The 11,328-nt window shown below is 42.5% G+C and overlaps 1 protein-coding gene across 1 annotated transcript; it reads left to right on the top strand.

The window, feature by feature from the left end:
* Positions 1-702: 702 nt before the first annotated feature.
* On the top strand, positions 703-11,109 carry RAB11B (RAB11B, member RAS oncogene family; the record flags this gene model as incomplete). Its single annotated transcript, XM_010150653.1, has 4 exons — positions 703-908; positions 3,199-3,392; positions 4,894-4,974; positions 9,317-11,109. Coding segments are annotated over 4 exons (627 nt in total), but the record flags the coding sequence as incomplete, so codon positions are not given.
* Positions 11,110-11,328: the final 219 nt, after the last annotated feature.

The following is an 11,328-nucleotide window of genomic DNA, read 5'->3' as shown; positions in this document are numbered from 1 at the left end:
TGTTAACATGGCAACATCTCACGTGGAGGCAGAGATTTTTAGATCATGGTTTACTTCTCATGCAATCTACTAGAATTCATTTTGCTGGATGAAGTTCTGCTTTGCTTCGTATCTTGTTTGTAGTATCAAATGTCTCCTATTTCCCCCCTTCTGTGCTGAACATATTTAAGAGTTAAATTACTGAAATAAAACACACTGTATGACCCCACAGGGACTGTAAATAATGTTTACTTATTGTGTTGGGGGCTTTTTCTTAAACAGAAAAAGAGTAGGCTTCTACTGTACTCAGGCTTTTGTCAGACAGGTAGTCTGTTGCCATGTTATTGACTGTAGTCTTTCTCTAAAACGTAGGTTGCAGCCTTCCTCTGCAAAAGGTCGAGTATGCAAGGGGCACCTAGTTAACCCTGCTGGTGGCTTGGGGCCTCCAAAGTAATGTTTAGCTGTTGACAGTTGCTGTAGCAATTTCTCATTTCCATCTCTGAGGAACTGAGCAGCTGCTAGCAACAAAAAGGCTTGGGGCTGTTTTGGGACTGGGGGAGCAAACTCTGAGTAGTAAAGTCTGAGGTGTTGTCAGCATAACTTTCTCATGTTTATCTAGCTGTGCAACTCCTGAGTTCTGCTTGTAAGGCAGCATAGCAGCCAGGGAGCACCACTGCACTATGTAAATGCTGCTGTGAAGGATTAATTTAAAAAATAACGTCTTTTCTTTCAGTTGTGTTGATTGGAGACTCTGGAGTTGGGAAGAGTAATCTTCTGTCACGTTTCACACGCAATGAGTTCAATCTGGAGAGTAAGAGCACCATTGGGGTGGAATTTGCCACCAGGAGCATCCAGGTGGATGGGAAAACGATAAAAGCACAGATCTGGGATACTGCAGGACAAGAACGATACCGTGCCATTACCTCAGCGTGAGTATTATGTCTTTGCTCAGGTTAACAGCAGAATTCTCAGAGGGAATTTATGGGGAGAGAATTAATGAAGCCTCTTTCGGACATATGACAAAAGCATTATGACAGACTAAAGTGCGGATCCATGTCATAAGATAGCATATACGTTTGTGTTCCTCGATTAATATAATGAAAGTGATTTTTAGCTTCTAATGATACTACAGAAATAACAACAGCCTAAATCAAGTGTGGTAAATTCTGTTTGCGTTTTGTAGTTTGGGTTTTTTACTGGCCCTGGATGTGTTACCTTCATGTAGAATGAGTGTCAAAGAATCTCTGAATCGCAGAATGGTTTGGGTTGGAAGGGACCTTAAAGATCATCCAGTTCCGACCCCCCTGCCATGGGCAGGGACACCTTCCACTAGACCAGGTTGCTCAAAGCCACATCCAGCCTGGCCTTAGACACTTCCAGGGATGGGGCATCCCCAGCTTCTCTGGGCAACCTGTCCCAGTGCCTCCCCCCCCTCTCCATGAAGAATTTCTTCCTGATATTCAATCTAAACCTACCCACTTTCAATTTAAACCCATTACCCCGTGTCCTGTCACTCCAGGCCCTTGTAAAAAGGCCCCCCCAGCTTCCTTGTAGGCCCATTAGGTAATTTCTGATGAAGCTGGATACTGTTTGGCATGAAGTTTGGGTCTAGGCGTGGTAGCTTACCGTAATGCCAGTGGCTTCTGGTCTTCACTGCCCCCTCAGTCTTGAGATTGAGGGTATTTTTAGAACAAGTCTGTGGCCACAAACTCCATTGAAATCTTAATGACTTTGAATTGGACACAGCCCTAAAATTTAGGTCCAGGAGTGCATGCTGAATAACCAGTAAATAGGAAGGCAACTGTGATAATGCTGACTCAGCAGCATTAGGCACATCCCTATTAGAGCAGTGGTATGGAATAGCTTTTATGTATGGCATCTTGTTAATTCATACAGTGTTTTAAGGTGTAACCTCTGGGTTTATCTGTTTCTGTGCAGATAGCAGGCAGCAGTGTATTTTAGAGGAAAAAACCCACCCCAACCCTATTGGCAGACCTACTTATTCAGGGCATATTCTGATCAGCAAGCTGATTTTTCTTTTTTAGTGTTACAGATGTGTATCAGTTTTTAAAGGTGCAAACGTGTTTGACTCATGCACAGATTGAGTCAAAGTATTAAACTCAAAGGTAAGGGGAAGTTTTCTCATTGAGGTGAAATCAGTAATGCAGAATAGATGGAAGAAAAATGGAAGAGTATGAAGCCCAAAGGAAATAATTTGTAGGGAAGGAATGCAAAAACCAAGTAGTGCAGAAGCAGATGTAAGTGGCGATTTCAAATTGCATCTTTTCTCTAATTGTTAGCGTGATTTTTCAGACTTTTTTGTGACCCTTAAATTGTTCTTACTACTGCAAAAGCTTAGCAGAAAAAGTGCTGGCTGAGTCTGGTTCAACAGCAGACTTGACTGATGAGAATCAAGTGCATCTGTAGTCCTGTGATCCTGCCTCGCCTTTGTACTGGCATGAGCTCTTGCTTGACACACTGCTAGGCCAGTTCAGCTTGCTAAGCCAGCAGAATGCCAGCCAGCAGTAAAAAGTGAATGTTTTCTGCTGACTTGGTGCTCTGAATCAGTTCAACGATGTGTCGGACAGGTGCTGGCAAGCAGAGTAGAAATGGTAGGGTTGTGTGGAAGAGGAATACGGACATTCTGGGATTGCTGATACAGATTGGCCTGTGTTGTCCCGAGCCCTTGGCTTGAGTTGAAATGGGCCCAGACCTGCACTGACAGAGCGAACTCTGTTCTTGGATTATGGGTGTGTGGGTAAGAGTTCCCCTCTTCAGTTTTTAAGAGGGACAGGAGGTATTTGAAAGATTAGCAACAAATATTGGTATTGTACTAAGGAGTATTGTCCTAGTAGAAAGAGAAGTTTAACTGCACAAAACCCTAGCAGTACAGATTTTGAAATGCACGGTGGGTTTTCTTGCATGCTGTTCTAGCACACGAAAAATGTCGTGCCTTCTGCACTCTCTTCAGCATTGTTACATTGGAATTTTTTAGGAAGGCCTTTAAAATCCCCAGCATTTGGAACTTGGTTTTAGAAAAACTTGGAACTTGGCTTTAAAAAAACCCAACAACATTATTTGCATCAGCACAACTTTTTCCACAATGGGGGGAGTGTTTTTAACTTTTTAGCAGGAACTAGTTTGAAGAGCTAGATAACTGGCTGTGTTGGTGTAACTCGGACAGAGCTCTCTGCAAACGAATATGCCTTATGATTTCAGGTACTACCGCGGTGCTGTTGGGGCTCTTCTTGTTTATGATATTGCCAAACACCTCACCTATGAGAATGTGGAGCGCTGGCTAAAGGAGCTTAGAGATCATGCAGACAACAATATTGTCATCATGCTTGTGGGTAACAAGAGTGACCTGCGCCATCTGAGAGCTGTGCCCACTGATGAGGCCCGGGCTTTTGCAGGTTTGTAGACAGTATCTTCTAGGTTGGTGCTTTCTGAACTTGATGTTGGTACAAGCTGTTGTTGTAGGGGACTGAACTTTCACCTCAAGTTTTATTTTTGACCCTAAAAAAAAAAAGGCATTTAAGGTTTTTAAGTGAAGATATCTTGGCTTATTAAGTAGTGGGTGTGGTTGATGTGGGGTTTATTTAATCTAGTGGTGGTACATGTTTTTGAAATGCTGGCCTTGAGCTGCCCGATAGCTGAAGATTAAAGTCTTCCTCTAGCAAGGCTAGAAACAGCAAGCAACGCTTAGAAGAGAAAATGTCACAATATAAATATAAAATATAACAACACAAAATGTCTTTCCTTCCTTCTTAGAAGTCTGGTTGTACTGAGTACCTACAGGCAGCTGCAAATGAATTCTAGATGGTGTAGATTCTGCGCCATAGAACTGATAGTGTGTCATCTAGTTTCATTTAAATGAAGTGATTCAGACATGACATTACCAGTTGTTGGGAGTTTATCAAGTAGGTTATGTGAGCTGCTGCCACTGCATTACTTCTTTCTTCTTTATCTGTTAGAGCACTGGTCAAATACTCTTTTGCCCTTGTGGCCTAGAAACATTCAGCTTGCTTTTGTGTGGATATCAATCTTGGAGGTGGAATTTAAATGTATTGCCTTTAAAGTCCTTTTAGGAATACTACTAGACCTTGCTTAAACATGTTTTCTGAAGTTTGCCAGTAAGCAAGTGCCCTGTGGTCAGTAAAAACCAATTTAAACTTTCAGACGAATGAGAAGTGAAATCTATGTAAGAGAAGCAAAACAAGTTAGTAGGCACCCTAGGTAGTGCATTACTTTGGTTACTTGGTTCAGCTCTTATTTTTTTGTCTCTGACTTGCCTTTAAGGCTGTTTTAAATAGCTAGTGATTGTACAGGTGTTGCTGTTCAAGCAGTACGACTGAAATTTGCTTGTGGCTGGGCAAGTGGTACAGTACCACTCTAGGTGTGGTGTTTGGGTGTTAATCACAATCTTTCAATTAAAAAAATATACTTTGCATTGTAAGAGGAAAGAAGAAAACAGATTGTATTACTAGGTATTTTATTGTAATTTGGAATTGGGGTCTGATTAGGAAAGTGTAAGTCTCTTTTCTTGGGGTTGCAGAAGAGAATTGTGACTTCTGTTGCAGCCAACTTGCTTTTTACCTGTGCTCTTGCTCAGAGTGCTTCCAGGAGTGATCTGTAGGCAGATGAGAATAATATTGAGCAAGGCTGGGGAAATGTTTTGCTTGACTGAACGAGGCCTGCAGTGAAGAAAACATTCTCACACTAGGGAAGGGCAGTGGTCAAAGGTGATGCTGCTGAAATGCCAGCAGCTAAATAAATGGTACTCCAAGTTGTTCCTAGAGTCAGAGGAAAAAAAAAACCTGTGCCCCAGCTGATTTGGCCTAAAAATAAACCTAAAAGTAAATGTGAAATATAGTACTCAGAGTTTTTAATTGAACAACTTCTTATTTATTACAGAAAAAAATAACTTATCTTTTATTGAAACTTCTGCTCTGGATTCAACAAATGTAGAAGAAGCCTTCAAGAACATCCTTACAGGTATGGTTTGTTAGGGATTCAGAGGACCTCCTGAAGTAGTGGATCCTCATAGGCACGTTTTGCGGTTATCTACAATGTTTTGGAAATGAATGTTGGGAACGATGGTTTGTTTGCAAGCCTTCTAATCTTACCTGTGTTCTGCCTCCCACCTCACGCGTACCCTTCAGCCCAAGAATCTGGAAGTTTCTAGTCTCCCGATGTTCCATGAATTCAAGGTATTGCAATAGCACTGTTATGAGGGCACTAGGAGTTCTGTGCCTGCACAAAGTCTGGGCAGTGAAGCCATAGCCATGCTAGGAAGTTAAGTGTTCCAGTGTGTGCTCTTGTACTAAAGCAGGCTGCTAGGTAATGTTTTTGTTTGTCTAGACTACTGAACTCCTGTTCTCAGCCAGTGGCAAGGGTTGTAGGTGACTGTGCACCAACAGCATAGCTGCATGCAAGCTGCTGTCTGGGAATGTCCCTGACGAGTTTCAGAAATGGTCTAAGAAGGTGATAGTGGTCACAGGCCAAAATGAGGCCAGGGCTTATGATTTCCACTGTTCAAGAATGCTCCTCAGCATGTGTAACAGCTGTAGATGTGGCTGAGCACACATTGTCCAGTTGCAGCATCAGACTTCCTGTATGTGTGGGAATGCTACTTGGCTTATGCTGTAGGTCCACTGCATATAGTATCAGAGGTATTTCAGATAGTAGCAGTCTACTACTGGCTTTTTTCCTCTCTGACTGGGGCTTAGAATCTCCATTCCTTAAGATGGAGCTCTTGCCTGCATGTATTTTCTTGACCCTGGAGTAAGGGAGCACATGAGGTCTAGGATTCACCAGTAAAGCTTTATTACTGTAGGTACACCAGTGAGTCCTTCCTACCGTGTTAAGCCATGGCCAAAGCAGTTTTGTTAGTAGGCTCACTGGGATTTCCAGCTGGTGTTCTGCAAATTTGAGCTGGGTGCTCATGTGGCCTCTGGAAGTGTGCAGCTCTGTTCTAGGCGAAATGCAGCACATGGGGAACTTTGATTTCCTTCCAAGTGAGGTTGGCCAAGAAGTGAGAGTTGTATGGTCAGTGAGGAAGGAGAAGGAGAAAGGACAGGATTGAAGTGGTGAGGATATGTGCTAGGAGATATGTAGCCTACAGACAGTAGAAGTGGGAAGTGCACAGAGGAAGAGAGACCTAAAGTAAGCGTAGCTCATCTGTGGTGTTAACTTCAGTCAGGGTGGGTAACTCTTCCTGAACTTGGGGTTTGGCCTAATCTTACTCTTAAGTTTAGTTAGACTTCAGTTTGTATGAATGTGTCAGCACTGTATGCTTTAGCACAGTGTTCCGGAGGTGGTACTAATCTGGCTTCAGTCTGAGGTGACTGCATTTGGGTAGCTCTCTGCCTGAGCTAATCCTTGGAAGCAGAGTCCTGGGAAACATGATGCTGTCACACCCAAGAGTGTCTGAAGGAAACAAGCATGGGCCTGCAGGACTGCTGAACTGGAGCTAACAAACCTCGATAAACTTGAGCATCTCTGCTTTCAGTGACTGTGCCTTCCACTCTGTTCTACGGTAGATGTATCTCAAAATATTGTTTGAGGTGACAGGGAAGTTGGTGTTTCAAAGCATTGTCTTCAACTCCTAAAATGAAGTTGTTAGTAGTTGGTAAAGAACACTTAAAAATCCTATCTAAATAGGAAGAGGGCTATCAACCAGGTGTTGGATTACTATTCTACCTCTGACTACCCTATGAGATCTGAATCTTGTCCTAAAGCAGGCAAAAGACCATATAATTTGTCAGTGTGTTTGTTCGGTCTCTTGAAAATTCCTTTAAGATCCATACTGTGAACATGAAGTGTTAGCAAGATCCAGTTTCTGACTGTTGCTTACCATAGCTGAATTCTGGACCAATAAACTCTCTATAGTCTCACTTCTGTACACTGTTTGTGAAGATGTGCCTGATTTACGTGTCCCACAACATCCCAAGATGATCATTTTCTGAGCTTTATTGTGAGCAGATCCTGACTTCAGTTAAATGAGAATAAACCTTAGTTCTGGTTCTACTTGATTATCAGGGTCTGGTGCATGTTGCTTATTGCATGCTGACCAAAGAATTGGTTTTGTATGATTGTTTCTTGACTGTGTATGAATGAGGGCCTTTTGCTAGGGGGAAAAAAAAAAATAGTTTTGATATGGTGAAATCTGCAAGGCTTTTCTAGGTTTCTCTTGCAGAGGTGTGCAAGGAAGCAGTAAGAAGTGTTGGGATCACTAGGTCTGGTGTTGTCCAACTCCGTACCAGAAATGTGTTACAGTTAGGGGAAGATGACCCAAGAAGAGACAGGCAGGAGGAAAAGGGACAGAAAAAACGCTGCTCCTAGAAGCAAAAAGCCTGACAGACTAGGAATGGGTTATAATTGCTCCCCGGCAAGATTTGCCTTGAGTTACTAGAGCTGCTGGTGAAGCAAATGGAGAATATTGCTGTGGAGAAGACTGCCTGGTGCCTGAGCTGGGGCTCTCTTGTGCAGGGAAGCCTTATAGCAGATTCACTGCACATCTGTGACACTCGGCTGGATCTGAGGCAACTTGCCTGGTGCTTTGAGATGGTATCCATGGTTTTAGCGCTCTGAGCGTAATTCAGCAGTTGCCATCCATCCTGTCTTCCCTTGCCATGTTGTTGTGAGACTGACTCGAGATAGAGACCATGGCCTAAGGTTGCTCTAGGAGAGAGCCCCTCTACGGTCTGCTGTAACAGATTAGACACTTGGGGAGCCAGAACTCGAGCTGAGGTCAGAGCTGGGCAAGCTGATCTCAAAACGCTATCTCTTAGCAGCATCCTGGGCTCCCAAAAGTGTTGAGGTTGTCCGGTTCAGGTGTAGTGGGGATGTGGCTAGTATGACTGAGTCCTGAAAATGCTATTCCTAAAGTGATTACCTGGGGGAGAATCAACCTTCTAAAGGAGGAAAAGAATCCTGGGAAAATGTGCTGTGTAGAGCAGGGAGATGGGAGCAACTGTGGAACACTTGGAGGAGGGAAGAGGGTGGAAACAGCAGGACAGGGGTTTCCTTAACTGGCCACCAGTTTGAGGGATCACTAAAGACTGGAGAGGGAAAAAACCCAAACCAAACAGAACCAAAAAACTCTCCACCCCAAAACCCACAAACCAGATGCCTTACCTCAAAGTAAAGAGGGCTTGGCAGTGACTGAACAGCTAGAATTAAAATACACCCCTGAGCACACAAGAAGGGGGGGATGTGACAATCTCAGTACAGCTCTCCTTGTCCCTTTCAGCAAAAATAGCTTAAGGTAGCCAATGGCAAGAGATCAGTCTTAGGTTAAAGGTTTCCATTTTAAGCAATATAAATATGTCCAGCTTCTTTAAAGCAAACAAACAAAAACCCACAAACAACACCCCACCCCCCAAAAAAACCCCCCACAGAAATCATGGGGACTGGGTTTTGTTTAATCCTTACTGAAGGCTTTGGGTGTTGCTGCTTTGAGCCTATGGCTGTGTGAATGTGACCGTAATATTTACTGCAGACTTCCAGGGAGGTACTTGCCCTTTTCCTGTCTCACAATGGAGGGAAGTTGGAACAAGAGCTTATAGCCAGTGAAACAAGTAATTTGAGTTGAAAGGGTTTTTAAATTATTTCTACTAACTCTGCAGTTGAAATGGTTTGTTTCTGAAAGCTTTTAACCTGGCAGTCTCTATTCAGTGGTTACAGCTTTGTAGATCTGTTTTTAGCCATAATTTGAGTCTAATTAATTCTCTCAGGAAAAGCATTTTCAGATCAATATGGGCCTTTGTGGAACCATGTGGCTTTTTATTGTCACAGGTGGGAAAATGGATTTGTTACAGAGAAGAGGAGGCATTTCTGTGTTTGATAGTAGCAACTTGCCAGAAGCTAAAGTGTGAAATACTGTCACTCGCTGCTGCTGCACAGTGATGTTTTGCAAGCTTCCTGTTGATTGGTGTTTCTAGATTATATTGCCCATTTTTTTTAAAAATCAGAAAGATGATTCCCTATTTTAGGAATAAGCGCTCCTGCTCTTTTTCTCGTTTAAGAAGCTTTTTAATAATACCCTTCACGGGGTCATGGAAAAAGAACGTGATAGGAAGTACTGTTGTGGAAGACAGTAAGGAATCTTGTCTTAATAACTTTTCCAGACAGAGCTGGCGTGTCCATTACAGAGCTGGAATCCTGCCAGATGTTACATGCCACAGCTGGTCAGACTAACTTCCCTGTCACAGCTCAAGTTAAAATCTGGATTCTTTGGATCTAGCAACTTCTTTGACAGCTTGCTCTGACATGTGCATGTACTCCGTTAGAGGCAAAGCCTTTCTGGGCTCTAACAAGTCTGTTCTCATTGCAGAGATCTACCGCATTGTTTCGCAGAAGCAGATTGCAGATCGGTCTGCACATGACGAGTCACCTGGCAACAATGTAGTTGACATCAGTGTCCCACCAACCACCGATGGACAGAAATCCAACAAACTCCAGTGCTGTCAGAACCTGTGACCTCCTGTAGATGACTCTTGTGCCCTTCGTCTGTGCTTCATTTAGAAACTTGTGTGCACTTCCTATCTCCTGTGGTTCAGTGACCCCCCTCTTCCCTCCTTTACCCCATTCCCAAGTCCCCTCTTTCATCTTAGAGCTTTAATTGTAGGGCTAACATTCCCCTGCTTCTGAAATCCCCTTCAATGTGGTGACTTTTGGGCTTGAAATGTAGGCACTGATCTGATAGACATGTCTGTGTTGGAACATCTGCTGCTGGGTAATATCCTGTGAAACACTCTCCTCAAATGGTTTTGGTTTTTGTTTTTTTCCTGGCAGAGAAACCATGGAGACTTGACTGTAACAGTTGAAGAAATAACTACATTTAGGTGACAAGGTATTTTCCTCCCATAGTCAGATTTTTTTTGTGTGTGTTTCTGTAAACATGGGAGAGAAATTAAAAGAAAATAGCCACCCTATCACATGCTCTGTTTTCTGTCCTGATAAAGTCTCACAGTGAGATTTTTAGTGGCTGCACACACATAAGAAAGCTGTTGAAAGTAACATTACTTATTATGTAATTATCCCTAATACAGTTAGTCTGGCTGTGTAGTTTACTCTTTCCTGCTTGGGAAATCTTTCTCTATTCTTGTTTTATTTGGGAACAATGAAGTATGTCTGCATTACTTTCTCTGCCACCATGGATGCCTGTGCTGCTTGTGCAGGCTTTGTTAAGTGGCTTACTATTTATTCATGGCTTATGTTAATCAGTTAACATTATTGTACAGTAAGTGCTAGCATATTGGAAACCTTTTGCAACCTGTACAAATAGGCTTATTTTGTACTGTAGATCAGTGTCTGAAAGCAGGGTCTTCTATAGTTCCAGGATTTTTTTGCATGCTGCTTTTTCTCTAGATCTTTCCTACCCCTGTTTGAGTGAGTGAAGCAATATTTTCATGTCATGTATATACCTGCACTTGTAAGGATTTTGGTTGTTGTAGAAAAACACAATACTTTATACATTTTGTAAAACTTTGCAGAACCATAGCATCTTGAACTTCATGATCTTTCACTATTGACCTTGTGCATAATCTCCTTGACCTCTACTAAAATGCATAATGTTAAGATTTCACATAACTGCTACTAACCTGTTGCTTTCCTCTTACTCAGTTATACTGAATTGCAGACTGTAATCTCAAATGACTGTACTTCATCTGATGTAATAGATTTGTCATCAGCAGGGCTGTCTGCTTTAATACTTCGTTTTGCTGAATGGGAAGAATGTTATGACAATTTCATGTAGTCAGTCTCTTGCTAGCTTGTGAAAATCTTCCTCAATGGCTTTTCATCCTTAGCTAGCTCTTACACACTTGCGTCCCCTCTGGTGACTGAATGTTATGATGAGGCAAATAGTGGGTGAAACTGTCTAAAGGAAGAGTTGAAGACCACCTGCTGCTGTCTGAAGGCTAGTGAAGTAATTTGCAGTAATTTTTTGCTCTGTATTCTGGGACTGTACCTCACTTGATGAAGCCTACCTGCGTATTAGTGAGTTGTTGGGTTTTTTGCTGATACAAAGCAAATATGAAACTCTGAATTGTGCTTGAAGGGGAAATCTGACATTCCAGTCTCAAATGTTCTGTCTGGTTATGTAATAAAATTAAGGGTAGTTAACTCTGATGGCTTTTCTTTTATAAGATTTCCAGACCAATGCCTTTAATTTTGTACTGTATGCACCTAGAGGGCTATAGTTCAAAGCAAAGGGCACACGTGGTGCCTAGCACTTCCTCCCTTCGACTTTGTTTAGAGGATACATTCAAGGTGAAGGGGTGTATGCTTACAGCCTAATCCCATTGAATGGGGGTATAAATTCCTCTTTAGGCATCAGTGTTC

The sequence above is a fragment of the Eurypyga helias genome, unplaced genomic scaffold (genome assembly GCF_000690775.1).
Source record: "Eurypyga helias isolate BGI_N326 unplaced genomic scaffold, ASM69077v1 scaffold23604, whole genome shotgun sequence".
NCBI lineage: Eukaryota > Metazoa > Chordata > Aves > Eurypygiformes > Eurypygidae > Eurypyga > Eurypyga helias.
This window is presented reverse-complemented; position numbering and strand designations above follow the sequence as displayed.